This window comes from Arvicola amphibius, chromosome 2 (genome assembly GCF_903992535.2).
Source record: "Arvicola amphibius chromosome 2, mArvAmp1.2, whole genome shotgun sequence".
NCBI lineage: Eukaryota > Metazoa > Chordata > Mammalia > Rodentia > Cricetidae > Arvicola > Arvicola amphibius.
In genome coordinates, this window is record NC_052048.2 from 52,899,675 (window position 1) to 52,918,692 (window position 19,018).

Below are 19,018 nucleotides of genomic sequence, written 5' to 3' on the forward strand. Positions count from 1 at the left end.
AAAATATTTTTCTCAAAAAACAAACCAACAAAAACACCATCTGAGGGAATCCATCTCTTATAGACCTGCTCCACACACAATGTCCATTAAAAAGTAGATACACAAAGAAAATGTGTACCATCTCTTAAATAAATGAAGATAAATATTTTTAATATAAATTTATCTGAAAGGACAGTTATTTGAGGTAGAGATAATAAAAATATAATAATTAAAAGTATACTGAGCCAGGCAGTGGTGGCACGCCCCTTTAATCCTAGCACTTGGGAAGAAGAGGCAGGCAGATCTCTGAGTTTGAGGTCAGCCTGGTGTACAGAGTGAGTTCCAGGACAGGTAGGGCTATGCAGAGAAACCATCTCAAAAAATCAAATATATACTGTACCACTCCTAAAATGTCATGGCACCATTTGAACAGGACCTTGGATTAGATTTAAAAATGACTGGAAATCTAAGGTAACCATGGGGATGGGAGGTGTGTAAAATATAATTGCTTGGCTAAAATGAGATTGCCCTGTGTATGCTGTGAATATCATTGGTTAATAAAGGAACTGCTTTGGGTCTATAGAGAGTTATGGGGGAACAGAGCTAGGCAGAGAAAACTAAACTGAATGCTGGGAGGAAGAAAGCAGAGTCAGAGAGAAGCCATAGAGTCACTGCAGGGAGACAGATGTGCTGAAACTTTGCTGGTAGGCCATGATCTCATGGTGATGCACAGATTAATGGAGATGGGTTAAATTAAGATGTAAGAGTTAGCCAATAAAAAAAAGTTAGAGCTAATGGGCCAAACAGTGATTTAAATAATACAGTTTCTGTGTGATTATTTCAGGGCTAAGCAGCTGGGAACTAACTAGCAGCCTCCTCCAACACAGCAATAAAAAATGTTCAGTTAAGATTGAAGGTGTAAAAGTAATGAAAAATGAACCACAAGGGAAACAGCAACAGTAACGAACACATCAATTACTACTTCAAATGTAAGAGCTCTAAAAACACCAATTTTAAACAAAGAAATTCCCATGATTCCCTTGAAAGTCCCTTCCATAAGGTTCCTATAGGAAATTTATTTTGCATTTACTCAGACAAGTTAAAACAAATATGAAAATAAGCTAACATAAATTAAATCCACAAGCTTTCTTAACTTTAGCCAGGGAACCCTTCAAAACAAGAAAGATGATTTTAAAAAGGCAGACAGATATGGTGGTACAAGCCTGTAACCCCAACACTTCAAAGGACTGAGAATTCAGGGTCAGTCCGGGTTACAGGGCAAGAGTCCATATTGAAAAAAAAACCCAAGCCAGAAAGTTGTAAGCAAGTGTGGGTGCATGCACACATATCAAAAATGAATTGAGGAAGTGATCAGTACCAATTCCAATGATGTAAAAAAAATACTATGAACAAGTTCATGCCACACACTGACCATGGAGGTGAAAGGGATGCATGTAGTGGGGAGTTGCGGGCAGGCCTGCTTTTCATCCTGCCTGGATCCCACATGGCTAGCTTAAAACCTGAAATAACACACAAACTGTATTCAACTGCCTGGCCCATTAGTTTCAGCCTCTTATTAGCTAATTCTCACATCTTGGTTAACCCAATTCTAATAATCTGTGTAGTACCACGAGTGGAGGCTTACCGGGAAGATTCTAACCTACGTCCATCTTGGGCCGGAGCTTCATCACGTCTGTCTCAGAGAGGAGAGGCATGGCGATTGCCCGAAGCGTCTGACTAACTTTCCTTCTTCCCAGCATTCTGTTCTGTCTACTCCACCTATCTAAATCCTGCCCTATCAAAAAGCCAAGGCAGTTTCTTTAATAACCAATGAGAGTCCTCCATCATTTTCCCTTTTCACCTGGAACTGGATTTGCAGACAATTGTGAGCTCCCATGTGGGTGCCAGGAATCGAACCCCAGTCCTCTGGAAGAACAGACAGTGCTCTTTAACAACTAAGGAGGGTGGTATTTTAATATAGACTGAAGTGTAAGGCTTTCTCTGATCAATGACATGGCAAGGGCAAAGGCCCCGATGTGAGAGACACTTGGCATATCTAAGAAAGAGCGTGGTTAACGTGGCTGGAATCCACTGAGTTCAAGGAATTACGGTGAGGTCTGATAGTTTTGGGTTGTAGACAATATTGGTAATGACCTAAGCTCCTATAGGGAGTTGGGATGCCATCAAATCTAAGCAGAAGTGGGACACAACCCTGGCTTCAGAAGCACTCAGACAACTGTGGAAAAAGAATCACAAGGCTCAAGGGTGCTAAGTAGAAAGAAACCATTTGCAGTACCAACTGCACACAGGCAGACAGGACAGGCATAGGCCAGGGTAACATGGTTGAAATGGTACATTGACCATGTGGACATTAACTAAGTGCTACATAGAGGAAGCAACAGAATTTCCTGGGATGGAATATTAAGTGTATGTAAGAGAGGCACCGAGGACAGCTTAGACTAAAACAATCAGAATAAAAGTTATTGGCAAAACTAACTAGTTGATTTTATGCCACAAGTCAGATATTTAATAGGCTAAGATATTACTTCACTCTACCATGACATAAGTTTGTGATTTTCAGCAAATTTTAATTTTTCAAAATTCATTCTTCAGGTCAGTTTACAACACTGGCAGTTTTAAATCAGAAAAGGTTTTATTACAAGAAACAATGACATCTGGTAAAAAATGCAAAAAATTGTGCAATTACGGCAAAATGTTTAAAAATATCTACACATTTGCCCCAGAGGACTACAGTACTTACTGCATACCTGAGCACTTAATGCTGAATGCCATTTAAACTTCCTCACAAATCACATCCACTTTTCCTTGTGCATCAGTGAGAGCAACTTTGTAGGATAACAAGAAACAAAGACAGACAAATAATTTCTTCTTTCCTACAACATAGTTATGTTCTAGTTACACCTAGCCCAGTTTTCATCATGTAAAAACCATATAGGAAAAGTGCTACGTACATTCTTCAAATGTAGAAACATAGTTAAAGTGGGATTGGCATTTGTTAGGTCTTTAATCCTGTAGTAGCCATTGTGCCTTTTACTGATATTCTCACACCATGAAAATGTACCGTAAGTATCTACACATAAACCCACACATATCACTAATCTTAGTTTCCTAGGACCTTTTCTGAAATGATTTTAAGAGTGGCAAAATATCCCAGCTATGTAATGTAAACAAACAGTTCTTCATACAAAACTCAAATATATATTCTACACCCATAGCAAATTCTAATCCTTGGCCTGACAACTACTCTCAGATGATACCCTCAATATACATGTTATAACAAAGGACCAACTGCTGCACAGACCAACAGAATAAATCTAGTGTAGAATTAGCCACAGTGTGTTGTTCTCTTACGTACCATATGGAACATATACATTGCTAACTCAATATTCTATGTCTTGTTTTCAAGTATTACATTTTCCTAAATACAGAGATTGTCAAAGTGGCAGAAAAATCTTAGATACTCAACAAAGCTTTCAAAAATAAATTACATGGATATCTCTTGTAAAAATTATTTTTCCCTCTCATTAGCAATGCAAACTATAATATAATTCAAAAACTTCACAGAAATAACCCTAACACAGCATGAAGCAAAAGAAAACCCGAGACAAACTAGAAAGGTTAAAAAAAAAAAATTGGCTGACAAAGTTTACAGAGATGAGGAGAAAGCGCACGGCTATCCGGGTGGAACATAAGCACGCTCACGCTGAACACCATCCACTTGAATTCCTGTTTCAGAGAAACATCTCTGCTTGTAGGGCCTTTACAAAGCAGTCTACAAAGTTTCTGGAAAAGGAGGGATGTGGTGCAAGAGGCAATGTTTTCAGTTTGCTTCACAGTATCACCTTACAAATGGTGCAAGCCCCACCTCCCCTCAGTCAAACTGCTGACTGAGGACAGACTCTGGTCTTATGTGTATACTACTTAGCAGTTATAGAACACATAGTAATGAGAACGTTGTCAATCTGAATGCCTGCCTCAGGTACAAAAGGACTTGGTTTGTCTTTCATGTTAACAATCCTAACAGAGAAACTTACCAGTTAAATATGAACAGCTCCTTAGTACCTACAATACAGAAAGCTATGATTCTGTTCATCCACTCGTCCTTCCTTCTTCATCACCTTCTGCTAGAACAAGTGTTTCAACATAAAAAATATTTACCACCATTGGGTGGAAAAAAAAATAGAGATTGTAACTGTAATATGAACCTTAAAAGCAACTAAATTATTAGATCACTGCAAGGTTCTTGTTTCTAGAAAACAGAATTTTATAAGTAGGTGTAAAACTTCACATTGTAAGTTAACTTTTATGGTACCAACAATGACTGGACAGGCAGAGGATGGAAAAAAGGCTGGGCAACAAAACAGCCCATATTAGTGCATACTTGGAATTGTAAAACTGAATCCAGCCAGACCAATGGCCATCAGCCATATCCTGTCACACAAACAGCAGACCTTGTGACGTCACAAGGTAAAGTGCCACGGCCATGGAAGGAGCATGCTAATCTCAAAATAAACATAGGTTCAACCCATGTAAGTCTATCTAGCTACATGTGAATTAACTTATACGAGCACCAGTCACCTGCAAAGCTGAGCCCTTTCTGTGATTTTAAAAAATCAGACAGTGTCAGGACTTGAAAAACTTATGGATAGAAAACTGCCACTTCAAAGTTTGAACTTAAAAGTTCCAGCTGAATATGAAACAATCCGACCAAAGGCTCTTTCTGAGACTGAGTTTTCCTTCAGCTTAACAGAGCACATTTAATCTCATACACTTGAAAACAGTACACAAAAATAGATATGTAAATACATATAAATAGTACGAATGAGGATCTAAGTTAGTGCTTGCCTGTGTTAGAGAGATCACAGCTAAACAAATGATATTGCCTCATAATGTTACCCGTATTTAAAATAAAGTCATGTTAGCTAGTTTGGATGTCTCTACCCAGGAATACTCAAACTGCTTTTTAAGAGTGCATAGTTGTCTTGATTCACCTGGTTTCTCAGGGACTGCTTCTCACAAAATTCCAGAATGATACTTTAATGCCAGGGGTGGAAAATGCTGATAATTGCACTTTGTTCCCTTTCCTTACTGAAATGAAAATGTCATGAAGGTAAAAGCAAATCCCTCCCCACACAATCTTTACGAGCACCCATTTCTGTCTACAAAACTCTCTCAGTTTTCTTCAATGTCGACAGCGTTTCCAAACAAGGTCCCTTAGTAGATGACAGAGACGTGCTGAGGCCTGCCACTCCTTACAGTACTTTCTGAAGACACTGAGGATAGAGTTTAGCCACAGCACACTCAAAATGGCGGCCAAGGTCCCACAATCGATCAGGGGTCTCATACACTTTCATCCACTGGTCGGCAATGTCGTCGTACTGGTAAAGAGAATTCTTCCTGCTGGTTCTGAAGATGTGTTCTTCAACAGTCACTTGAGTAGCTCGGACAAACAGATGGAGCTTATTCTGGAAAAGTACTAGCTTCAGGTATGGATTTATGGATTGATCACATGGAAAGTCCTTCTTACGAGTCCATTTATTTAGCTCGATATCATAGGCTTCTACAGTAAAAACACGCTGATGATTTCCACAGGTCCCAGCTATGTAGTAAATCGAGTCCTTGTACACAGCTGCCAAGCCCTGGATTCTAGGCACAGTCATGGGGGTTAAAAATCCCCAGTAGTCTTTTTGAGGCTCATAGAAGAGGAAAAATTCCCCTAAAAGAAAAGAAACAAGTATGTAAATTTTGATGGTTGATTGCATCTTTAATTACAACCTCTGAAGACTAAAGAGCTTATGTTTTACAAGTATTTGCCTCCTGTAAAATATACACAGTAACAGTAATATTATAGTCAACCTTGCTGGTATGGACAACCTGGGGAGAATAGGACAGGCAACATGCACACATACAACTTAACCATAAAAATCCATTACATATGTGTATGCTATTTGGTTAGAAAAGCACACGGAATTCTTTAGTTTTGTACTTGTGGGTCACTGGTGGGTTTACATGAATGTTGTTAAAAAGCAAAGATGAATTTCAAAACAATTTATGGAATTCACATTGAGTCAGTTACTATTATAAACCGACAATAAGAGTGTGGTGCGTCAGGCTGCCAATAAGAAAATGTCTGTTAAGAATCTTGCTAAGGACATAGCATTGCTTTTTTTTGGAGATAAGGTCTCCGGCCTGAGCTCAGGCCAGCCTTAAGATCATCCTGCGTCACCCTTCAGAGAGCTGGGATTATAGGCATGTGCAATGCCCAGCTTACTGGGAACATTGTATAATGTCTTTGTGATAACAATATTGACTCTATGGTCAGATTAAACATACTTCAGCAGTTATGGGTAGAACAGGTTGAATTTTTTTTGTTTTTCGAAACAAGGTTTCTCTGTGAAGCTTTGGTGCCTGTCCTGGATCTTGCTCTGTAGTCCAGGCTGGCTTTGAAATCACAGAGATCCGCCTGTCTCTGCCTCCCGAGTGCTGGGATTAAAGGCGTGTGCCACCACTGCCTGGCTCAGATTGAACATTCTTTATCTGAAGTGCCTACTCCTCTAAGTATTTCAGCTTTTAGAGTATCTGCATACACATAATATGCTATTAGGGGGATTACTCCAAGTCAAAACATGACTTACTACAGTATCTTCATTCCCTGGTTAGACTGTCACCTGTTACTTAAGGTCAGGTATGGAATTTTCCATGTGTAGAATAAAATAGTACTAAAAAAGTCTCAGATTTCAAAACAGTTTGGTTTTTTACACTAGGGATGCTCAACCTGTAAGACATAACCTTCATGTTTATATCAAGTTTCGTGTGTAAGGCGGCTTTGTTTAGATAATACTGGATTTTAAGTACAGCTTCCCTTTATTCTAAATTAGGGATACTCTTACCTATAAGTTAAACTGCCTACTTAATAACAGTGACATTTTAAGTCCAATTTATTTAAGCCCCAACTTTTGCTTACACGCTACTTCTTATTGGCTAACAGTATTTTTGATAAAGAAACTGGGAGTTAAGACCTTTTACATGTCTCAATTCTCTACAAATTTCTCATAAGAAAAATTAATTTTAAGAAATCTCAACTCAGCTGGACAGTGCTGGTGCACGCCTTTACACCTTTAATCCCAGCACTTGGGAGGCAGAGGCAGGCAGATCTTTGTGAGTTCAAGGCCAGCCTGGTCTACAAGAGCTAGTTCCAGGATAGGCTCCAAAGCTACAGAGAAACTATCTTGAAAAACAAAACAAAACAAAACAAAAACAAAAAAAAAAAAACTCTTCTTTAATAAACTAAAACCAAAGATAAGCAATTAAAAAGACTCGGGAGCCGGGCGGTGGTGGCGCACGCCTTTAATCCCAGCACTCGGGAGGCAGAGGCAGGTGGATCTCTGTGAGTTCGAGACCAGCCTGGTCTACAAGAGCTAGTTCCAGGACAGGCTCCAAAGCTACAGAGAAACCCTGTCTCGAAAAACCAAAAAAAAAAAAAAAAAAAAAAAAAAAAAAAAAAAATAAAAAGACTCGGGGCCTCAGAGTCCTCTTATATAAAATACAACCTCCGGTTAAAAAATATTCATATTGGTCATGAGAGCCTATTAAGTCACTGCTGTTTTGCTACAGTATTTGCATTAATATGCAGCCCACATATTCCATTGAGGAGCCTTAAAATTATCTCTATAAACTATTTTGCCAGTAATATACAAAGAAAGAGATGGAGGCGGGGAGCATACTCCATCACACTGGATATAACCATCTTGAATGAATTATACACAGATTCTTATATTTTGCAAAGATAAGCCCAAATGATGCCACGTTTCCATTTTACTGAAGTACAGTAGCAGACAGTATTACTCAATTAAGTTCTGCAGAATTGAATGGCAACGTAAAGCAAACGTGTCTAGGCATCTCTCAAAAATTTTAAGTCAAAAGAGAAAAAAAACATTTTTAAAAATGGGATAGGGCTTAAAAATAATCACATATATCTTCATAAAAACCTACATTGTTCCCGTTTTATTCAAGTAGTCATATAAGGAAATAATTTACATATAACCCACTAGGAAACACGGAAAATAAAGACTTTAGAGTCATCTATGCTGCATTCAAAATCCCAGCAACTAAAACATTTAAGAAAAGTGTATGGGGCTGGGGAGATAGCTCAGCGAGGCACGAGATCTAAGTTCAGATTCCCAGGATCCACGAAGGAGCAGAGCATGGTGGTACACACATATAACTAACTCCAGCAGTGAGGGAGCAGAGAAAGATTCGGGGTGGGGGGGTTTGATGGCAAGCCAGTTGAGGTAACTGGTAAACTCCAGTTTCAATAAAATTCTGTTTCAAAAGTGAGGTGAACAGCAATAGAGAAAGACACCCAATATTTATGTCTGGCCTTCAGGCCAAACAATATATATATAGCATTTTAAAATATATACATGTATATATACATACTATTAAAAAAGGCAAGAGCTACAGAACATAATTTTGAGCCTTTATAATTACGTTTCATAACTATAAAACCCTTTGTGGGGCTAAAAAGTGCTTCAGCGGCTAAGCACTAATTGCTCCATTAGAGGACTCAAGTTTGATTCCCAGCAGCACAACCATCTTAACTCTTGTTCCAGGGTATCCCTCTTCTGGCCTCTGCAGTTACTAACTAGATATGTGGTACGTAGTCATACATTCAGGCAAAATACCCATATAATAAAAACAACCCCCCCCCAAAAAAAACCCCCACAAAAGTCTTGTAGAGTTGGAAATAAAGCTCGATGTTTAAAAGCACTGGCTTCTATACCAGACGACCTGGTTCAGTTTCTAGAACCCACATGTCAGTTTACAACTGCCTGTAACTCCAGTTCCAGGGGATCCGACACCCTCTTCTGATCTATGGATACTGCATGCACATGGTGCACTGATGTGGAATTTCCCTCTGTATGCTACGATTACCATTAATGAATAAAGAAACTGCTTTGGACTTACAGCAGGGCAGAACTTAGCTAGCCAGGGAAGACAGAACTGAATGCTGGGAGAAAGAAGGGTGGAGTCAGAAGCCATGGAGCCCTGCTGGAGACAGACGCCAGAACTTTAGCCGGTAAGCCATAGACAAGGCAATACACAGATTACTGGAGATGGTTAAATTAATATGTAAGAGTTAGCCAATAAGAAGCTAGAGCAATTGGGCCAAGCAGTGATTTAAATAATATAGTTTCTGTGTGATTATTTTGGGTCTGAGCTGCCGGCGGCTGGGAAAAAAGTGGCCTCCTTACAACAGACATGAATGCAGGCAAAATGCACACATATATATAAAAAATAAATCTTTTTTAAAAAATCGTTTGGTAAATGGATAGTGTAATTCCAGTAAACTCACTCAGTAAGTTCCATAAGAAGTAGTTGCTACATCTCTTGATTATTCAAAAACAAAAAAAAACAGGTATAATTAACCTGTTTATTAAGGCTTTTAAAAATGCTCTGAAATAGTAATAGCTGAACTATTACTTATTATTTTTTAGAAAAAAATATATATCCAAACATAACACAAAACAGAGGACCATTTCAGTAACTTAAAAATATTTTAAATTTTAAATTTTTTTAACTTTGTTTTCTCAGAAAGAATGTCCTAGCATAGTTTATGGTTAGGAAACCCGATGTTGCCTGTCTTACTAAGTCTCCCCCTTCCTTGAAGAACCACTGTCACCTACCTTGTAAAACATAGATCTTTTCTTTGTGCTCCACAGCATTGTGAAACTCCATTGCAACCGGCATGGCACAGACAGTCATCCAACAGTTCTCTCTGCTGTCATAGCACTCCACGGACTTCAGAGAGTTTCTTCCATCGCCTTCATACACACGCCCTCCAATTGCATACATTTTACCACAGCAATGTACGAGTTTGCAGCCTATTCTGGCTCGAAGCAAGGATGGCTTGGATAGCCATCTATTGGTGGAATGGTCATACATCCAAAAATCATTTTCTGCCTTATGATCGATGGAGACCTCACTGCTGCTTGGCCTGTACCCCCCTGCGATGTAAATGTCATTATCTGGTGATACAAGGATCCCAACTTCTCTTAGGTCATTTGGTGGTTTGCATAGTTTAAACACTCTTCCTGTGACAATATCTAGACAAGGCACTGTTTGCTTCTTTCCTGAGTGTTTGTGTGCAGCATCAAAACATATGATCATTTCAGAAGCAGTCATTCCAAGCCTCTGCGTACAGCCATTGGTGCTGGATAGCCCCTTTTCTCCATAGCTTTTGGTTATGGCCTGTGCAAACTGAGGTGGAATTTTCTCAATAAATGTATCTTCCATCAATGGAAAACGTATACATTTGGCAAAAATTTCCGGAAGGTGTACTTCTCTCTCATTCTGCTCATGTTCAAACCACCTAATAATACTCTCATAAACGTGCTCTTCCCGGTCCACATTTAAATCATCACTGTCTAATATGCTTATGAGTTGGTCTTTTGTCAGCTGCAGAAACTCTTGTTCTTTGGTGACACACAGAAACTTTTTACGGATGTATTCTTTTGATCGATCTCCAAGTTCCTGATGACCATAATGATCAGCAAAGATAAAGACTCCAATAGAATTCTGTGGGTCCAAATGACTAATCATATACTTAGCACACTGGTCTTGTATGGAAGGAATTTGGAAGATGCTAGCTGCAGTGAACAAGGCTTGAACATTGGCCTCTGTCAGAACAACTCTAGAGGTATAGGCATAATTCAATACTAAATCCATTGATTCAGCTTCAACACCAATGATTCGAACTTCTTTCTGAGTACTTTCTGTAAGGCCGCTAGTGAACATGGATCTAAGAAAAAAAAAAAAGTGGTTAACATTTTATATGTACCACAAATGAAAATTTTTAGAAATAATATAAAGTTACACACAGAGGATGGTGTTTTCTATTTCCATCCATTTGCCTGCAAAATTCAAGATGTCATTGTTTTTTACCGCCGAGTAGTACTCTAATATGTATATATTCCACACTTTCTTCATCCATTCTTCCACTGAAGGGCATCTAGGTTGTTTCCAGGTTCTGGCTATTACAAATAATGCTGCTATAAACATAGTTGAACAAATGCTTTTTTTGTAATATGATTGGGCATCTCTTGGGTAAATTCCCAAGAGTGGAATTGCTGGGTCTTGGAGTAGGTTGATCCCGAATTTCCTGAGAAACAGCCACACTGCTTTCCAAAGTGGTTGCACAAGTTTGCATTCCCACCAGCAATGGATGAGTGTACCCCTTACCCCACAACCTCTCCAGCAAAGGCTATCAACCCAGGCCCAAAAAGATGAACATGGGATGTACTCACTCATAATTGGTTTCTAGCCATAAATAAAGGACATCAAGCCTATAATTCGTGATACTAGAGAAGCTAAATAATTTGAAGGTGAACCCAAAGAAAAACATATAGTTATCCTCCTGGATATTGGAAGTAGACAAGATTGCCGGACAAAAAATGGGAACTTGGGGGTGTGGTGGGATGGGGGGATGGGGAGAGAAAAGTGTGAAGTGGAGGATGGGAAGACCTTGGGGTAATAGGATGGTTGGGATATAGGAAGGGTGGATATGGGAACAAGGAATTATATATCTTAATTAAGGGAGCCATTCTAGGGTTGGCAGAGACTTGACTCTAGAGGGGTTCCCAGGTATCCAGGAAGATGCCCCCAGCTAGTTCCTTGGGCAGCTAAGGAGAGGGAGCCATAAATGTCCAGATCCTATTGCCATACTCATGAATATCTTGCATATCACCATAGAACCTTCACCTGGCATTGGATGGAGAAAATGACAGAGCCCCACATAGGAGCACCGGACTGAGCTCCCAAGGACCTGATGAGGAGCAAAAGGAGGGAGATCATGAGCAAGGAAGTCAGGACCGTGAGGGGTGCGTTCACCCATTGAGACAGTGGGACAGAACTAACGGGAGACCACCAAGTCCAGTTGGAATGGGACTGATGGAACAGGCAACCAAACCAGACTCTCTGAATGTGGCTGATGGTGGAGGAGGACTGAGAAACCAAGGACAACGGCGATGGGCTTGGACTCTTCAGCATGGACGGGCTGTGAGCCTTGTCAGTTTGGTTGCTCACCTTCCCAGACTTAGGGGGCGTGGGGAGGACCTTGGACTTAACATAGTGAAGGGAACCCTGATGGCTCTTTGACCTGGAGAGGGAGGGAGTGGGGGTATGGGTGAAAGGGAGGGGAGGGAAGGGGGAGGAGGAGTGGAGGAGATGGAAATCTTTAATAAAAAAATGAGAAAAAAAAGTTACACACAGAAAAGCCCTTCTGAAGCAAAATGTTCTGAAGCGGGATGAACTAGCACAAAGACTTAATTCTACTTAATCACAAAAGCTCCATTCTCAGGGTCATTCCATATTGTGCCAAAGGAGTTAAAAAATATACAATCTAAAAATATGGTAGACTGGTGGATTACTTCAAGCTGAAATCACCTAGGGAACTAAAGTTGATGGAAGAGCATGTGGCCTGCCTCTATGCAACAAGCCACTGAGATTCTTTCAGGATGGTGGTCCTTCAGATACCAATAATGGGAAAGAGCCAGGATCACCAGAGTAATCTGAAGTGAGCCTGAATACAAAAACTCAAGTTTCAAGCGCTCCTGCGGCTCCCCACTCCCCACATCCCAAAGTAACATCAAGTGCTCCTGTGGCTCCTCAACCCCACATCCCTGAGTAACATCAAGTGCTCCTGTGGCTGCTCAACCCCATTATCCCTAAGTAACATCAAGTGCTCCTGTGGCTCCTCCGCTCTCACGCATCCCTAAGTAACACCCCTAGAATTTACTGCCCTAATCCAGATAGCCACTTACCCTGGCATTCCTTGACAAATGCATTGCTCTTTGTCTAACAGATATAAATGCATCATGCTCCAATAATTTGGGTGGATTTTGCTTTCTTGTAAAAATCCCTCTGTGCAAGTAAAATTAATAAGACTCTTATAGGCATCTCTTGTTAATCAGATCTTGGGCTAATTGGGTTCCTAAGTCTCACCTGGGGAATGACATAAGACCTGGGAAAGGGAGGAGGCAGGATTCTGTTCTCACATGCTAACTATAGAAAAAGGAGAATATTGTTAAGAAACCGCACTGTAAGTGACATATTTCAGATCTGATAATCCTTAGCACACCTATCCAAGCTTCAAGTCAAATTGCCTTACAGATAATGGACCTGAAATGATAATGTCTCAGACAAAGTTCAAGCTACCATCAGGATAGCAAAACTAGTCCTAGCACAGTGAGCCAGTCTAATAAAATCTTTGACGGCCCAGTGAAAATTACAAGGGAACTTGTACACACTAAGTCAATTTTCATCTCAGAAAGAGAAAGAGCGTTCTTCAAAGGTACGTAGTATTCACCTATACCTTTTCAAACTGGATTCCTTTTAAAGACCACTTTACTTATTCTTGGACACTTTGAAAACCTTTCCTTAAAACAGATATACTTCATTTTAAAGTTCAAGTTCCTGTATTTTACCTATTTATATCCACACAAAAAATTATGATAGGGTTAATACAATGCCTTTTTCTAAAGAGCTTAACATTCAACACATTGCTGATGCTATGGAAATTATTTTTAATTTCCCCAACTTATACCCTCAGGACTAAGCTTCTACGGTGGTGCCGTGGTGTAGACTCCAGCTTGTGGAAGGCGATGGCGAGAGGGTGGCCATGAGCAGAGCAAGCTTGAGATCGTCCTGGCCATGCTGTGATATGTTGCCTTAGTCAAGGCAGGTTGATTGTATTTCTTTTTTAAGTGAGTATATTTATAAAACCGTCTTTCCCCAAACAGTAAGCAGATAAAACAGTTGGACTCAAGTATGACTCATTTGTCAACATCATTTCCTTTCTGTACGGTTTCATCTTAAAGAGCCTTTAGTTGTCATTGTTTTGAGACAAGGTCTTTTTTTTACACAGCCCTGGTGGTCTGAACTCACTATATAGACTAGGCTGCGCTTGAACTCATGCCTCTGACTCCCCCAGCGTTGGAATTAAAGGCATGCACTATCACAACCACCATTCTAGGAAACTCTTAAATATCAAAATTCTTCCAAAAGACCTATGAGAAAAGATATGTACACTTTCATTCTTTCTGAAGAGCATCTGGAGTGCTTGATAGAATGTGTTGAAGAAATCAGTGTCGCTGGAGATAAAAGTATCTGAAATCTTGACACTGGGAACTGTGAAAAGTATCCTAAGTGGGAAAATGAGCAAACACCTTTGAAGACCTCATCAAATACTTGGCGATTTCAGTTTTTTAAAGATTTTATCCTTGTTATTTATGTGTATATATGTGGAGGACTGCGCAGTTGTGAGTGCAGATGCTTGCAGAGTTTACAAGATGGCACTGAGTCCCCCTGGAACTGAAGCTACAGGTAGACGGTAAGTGTCGTGATAGGAGTGTTGCTAACTAAACTTGGGTCCTCTGCAAGAGCAGTTAGTGCTTTAACCACTGAGTTATCTCTCCAGTCCTCAGCGTGTGAGATTTTAACAGTAGTATGAGAAACCTGGAGAGTACAAGGGCTCAACTTGGTATCCAAACTACTTATCTTTTTACTTCAATAATGTAAGTTTTCAGTTTAATATTACCATTGGCTTTGATAACTGCAGACCAACAGCTCCTATTTTGGAGCTGGTTTTCATTTCAGGTGCTAAATCATTCACTTATATAGCTACCACATAAAAAGAAAAGTCAAGCCCCTCATTAGGTAGAAAGGGAGAGTATCATCACATATCCCTTTATCGTGGGAGCCACTCCTGCATTCAACGGGCTAGGCTAACACACACGAATGGCCTGATACTTTCATGAGTTCCCTAAAGGTTCTTCATGTACTCTTGAGTACACTGGGAGTCCTTCCTTGCATAAAATCCAAATAGCAAAATGTTTTCTCAATCATTAATTATGAAACCGCTGCATCAGAAAGCACACGTCACATTTCCAGCTGTTCTAATTCTTTCACCTGCAATGCAAGCCTTAGAGTCTATTAAGTATGATTTCTGAGAGTCCCATATCAGGAGAGCCAAAAAACTTGTATGCAGAATTTAGTATTTTAGTTTTCTAGCAGCATTTTTTTGTGTGTGTGAATGAATGCTCCGAAATATTTCCAAGCATTTTTTAACTTCTTGGAAACTAAAATCTATTGTAACCATACTTTTTCTGTATAGGCATTCAAATCTAATTTTAGTTATATATGACATTCATATGGTATTATCTAGAAAATAAAGTTTCAGTAAGAAAATTTTTACTTTGAAGCTCCAGTTTATTTTACTATTCAAAGATAATAGCTTTTTTATTTTATTTACTTTATTTTATTTTTTGTTTTTCGAGGCAGGGTTTCTCTGTAGCTTTGGAACCTGTCCTGGAACTAGCTCTTGTAGAACCAGACTGGCCTTGAACTCACAGAGATCCGCCTGCCTCTGCCTCCCAAGTGCTGGGATTAAAGGCGTGCACCACCACTGCCCAGCTATAATAGCTTTTTTAAAACAAACTTTAATGAAGACCCATTTCACCCATTTTTGTTCAAGTGTATAACACAATAAGTCTAGTTTTAGAATAAAATCTAGCTCTGCAACTTGATTGACATAGATCGCACTCACTGAATCTTTTTTCATACATAAATGGAATATGTATTGTTCTATGTTTCATATTTTCTTCTTTCTGGCTTACTATCCTGTGATAATTAATACTTAGTAGTTCAATGATCTACCCAAGACAAGTGTAAATGGTTTTAAGTAACAGACTCAAGTAACTACATTCAAGCCAGCATTCTGAGAAAGAGGAACAAGAGCTAATGAAAGCAACATTACAAGCCCTACAAGCTCCTCCCAAGAGAAAGCAGGAGTGTGGCTGACAAGATGTTCCTCCCATCATGAACCACTTCTGAATACAGAAAGGCTTTTAGAAGAAAAAACTTGAAACATTATGTCCAGGTAGAAAATTACCTTTTCCAATCACCTGCTCTTAGTTTTCAGACCTAAGTTTAAAATGTTCACTTTTCAACATTTTATGATAAAAATAAAAAATGAAAACAGCAATACCTTTGAGAATCTTGGAAACTAAGACATAAACTATTCATTCCACTACGTTTTACAAAACTCCATGGCATTAAAACATTCTACTAAGTCCTAATTTACTTGTAAAGGAACAAGTTCCTATGGTTTAAACTCTAAAAAAAATTTACTAAAAGAAAATCATAAATTTTTAAAAATAAATTATAGATCATTCTCTAATAAAACTTCCAATGACTGAAACATTGTACATCTATGCTGCCCAATATAGCAGCCACCAGCCACATGTAGCTGCCTGTGCACTTCACACGTATTAGTTAGTGCAGCTGAGTTGCTGAATGTTTTAAATTTAAGGCATCATAATGTTCACGTGTCGTGGCGTCTTCCATATTGGGGAGCACCTCACACTGAAGTCCACTAACTTAAAACCCAAATCTCTGAACTCTAAAATCCCACCATTCAAAACAAGGGCACATTAATAAGGCCTGTTACTTGCTCTCAGAAAACAAACGCACGGCTTGCCTTTGTTTGTTCCCAACTCAGTATCAGAACCAAGTGTGCAATACTGGCGACGAAGGGGAGTCTGGTACAGATAGGATAGCAATACAAGTTTCTACCGTCGTCATACCTGAAGTAGGGGCTGATTGCAGCAAGAACATTTCTATGACAGGAAAATGTTTTCCCGTGATCCACTTCCACTACAATGTCTGTCAACTGTCCTTCATCGTACATTGTTTTGAGTTGCTTAAGAATACAGCAAGCATGGAAGGGGTCCATGGCTTCGTTGGTTGTGTCTGAAGATGGAATCCCATTCGTTGTTGGGGAAGACTTACTTAAATCTAGGAGGAGAAAAATCATACAGCCACAAGAAGTTCGAAGCCAGTTACGGAATCGTGGGTTTTTCCCCCCAACCCTTAACACAAACGCCCGGGTCTAGGCACAAGACCGCCGGCATAAGCTCTGGGAGCCGAGAGCCCAGCGAAGGGCGAACAAGTTCCCAGGCCGGCGCGCACCTCGGGAGCCCGGCGAGCCCGGACCGCCACGCTCGCGGAGGGAGGGTGTGAGGCGAGCCAGCCGAACCGGCGGCGGCGGCGGTGCGCGGGGACTCGGCTCGGGGCCGAGCGCGGAGCGAGAGCCACCCGAGGGCAGCGCGACCGAGGGTGAACGCCAGGGCGCCCCTCAACCGCCTCGCGGGCGGCCGGTACCCAGACGCCCCGTCTCCGCGGGCGCGCCGCCCACCGCCCTCCTCCCCATTCATCTTCGGCCCCGCGCCCGCCGCCCCTCCATCCTTCCCTCCCGCCTTACGGCCGCCTCCTCGGGTCGGAGCACGCACCGCGTTCCTGGTTTCCTCCTCCGGTACCGCGGAGGCAAGACCATGCAACCCACCTGCCGACGCGGCCATTTCTCCAAGGGGCCCCGGCTCCGGTTATTTAAAGAGGAAATGTCATTGCGCTTCGCTCGCTCCCGGGTTCCGGCTCGCCTAAGCCTCGCCTAGCCAATGGGAGCGGCTGACCAGGCAGGCTCCTCCCCGAGCCTCGAAATGCATGGCGCCGATTGGTCAACATTCGTTTACTTGCGCATCGGGAAATGTAGTTTTAGGGCCCTCGTTTCCGCGTGCTCCTCGTCGGGCAGGGGTCCAAGCCGGCCTTTCCTATTGGCTAGCTAGGCGGAGGAGGAGCGCCCCTAGCCCGCCACCTTGTGCCTGTGAGATGCGCAGCGCCCGCCGGGAAATGTAGTCCTCTGGTTGAGGAGCGCTGTCACTCTGAGGCATAAGGTAAGAAAAGCTCTTGTGTAGTACAAGTTTCCCCAGCTAAGGCCTCTCTCCTCGTCTGCACTTAGTTTTAAAAACCAGTTTCTTCATTCCCCAAAGTCTCTGCCCGTGACTAAATTCCCGTAGGAAAACGCGCTCTACATGAGGGCTTTGAAACTCTGCCAAGTTGGAAATGGTCAGAAGGGCTGTTATCCAAAAATACAAAGGAAATAAGAATCCTCACCCAGAAGAAAAATATCGGTAGGCCCCCAAAGCAAACCTCTGATGACGTTCGCTTGAAATGGCATCGCCCTAGCCACCTGGCCTGCTTTTCACTGATGAGCAGGGTCTGGTTACAAGGCCACTCAGGACCTAAATCCACTTAGCTTACCTTTCTAGCACACCCAGAAAACACCTGTGACACTGAAGAGTTCAGGAGCACTAGCGGGAGGCCCCAATGATTGATCTCCCCTGGGCTCCTTGACAGTGAAGAGGTCCTCTGGGCTTTCCTGGGAAAGGATGCTGGAGAGAGGCAGCAGCTGCAGCTCGCTGGGACAGTGCTGAAGCCCTCCTGACTCTTACACAAGTGCTTCGAGCTCTTGAACATAGATCCTTTACCCTAACATATAAGCAACAGTTGGCATTCCGTCTACCTCATAGTCTTGGCAAGAAAGCATGAATTTTATTGTTGATCATTTTTTCTTCCATTTTTTTGAATATGAGTTTGCGTGTTTTTACACGGATGGGGTTGTGCGTGTGGAGGCGGTGCTTGTGCACGTGTGTATGATGCATGTGGAGGCCCAAGATTAGTGTTGGAAGCCCTACGTAGTTGGGTTTCTACCTTACCTGGTGAAGCGCAATCTCTCAATGAAACCCAGGGAGCATGCATCTGGCTGGTCTTTCCAACCTGGGGATCCCCTGTCTCTGCCTTCCTAGGTTGGGTGCTGGTCTATTATACCATATTGGGATAGAAGCAATCCATAGGGTCTCATTTTCTGTGAAAACAAAAGAAGAAACTCCTTTCCAAAGCATCATATCCTTAGATCCAAATTTTAAAGTCAAGGTATTTTCAAAATATCTATGTTGGATTAGTTCAGCAGCATTTATAAACAAATATCTTTTAGCAGCTGTTGCTCCTTCCTCAGCAGTCAAACAATTCAAGAGAGCATAATAGCATACAGTATCAAGATTCTCTGTGTATTTTCCATCTTTGTGCTTTGTTTTAACCTCTATTTCTTTTATTTTTACTTTTA

The 19,018-nt window shown here is 41.1% G+C and overlaps 1 protein-coding gene across 2 annotated transcripts; it reads right to left on the reverse strand.

The window, feature by feature from the left end:
- Nucleotides 1-1,926: 1,926 nt before the first annotated feature.
- Nucleotides 1,927-17,489, reverse strand: Kbtbd8 (kelch repeat and BTB domain containing 8). 2 transcript variants are annotated; one of them, XM_038319010.1, is made up of 4 exons: nt 17,402-17,489; nt 16,644-16,854; nt 9,687-10,801; nt 1,927-5,716 (listed from the first exon to the last, which is right to left on the reverse strand). In XM_038319010.1, the coding sequence occupies exons 1-4, from the start codon at nt 17,415-17,417 to the stop codon at nt 5,253-5,255; spliced, it is 1,806 nt and encodes a 601-aa protein (XP_038174938.1). In that variant the 5' UTR covers nt 17,418-17,489; the 3' UTR covers nt 1,927-5,252. The 2 variants fall into 2 exon arrangements, with proteins under 2 accessions (XP_038174938.1, XP_038174939.1); XM_038319011.1 differs by having other exon boundaries at nt 17,349-17,417.
- Nucleotides 17,490-19,018: the final 1,529 nt, after the last annotated feature.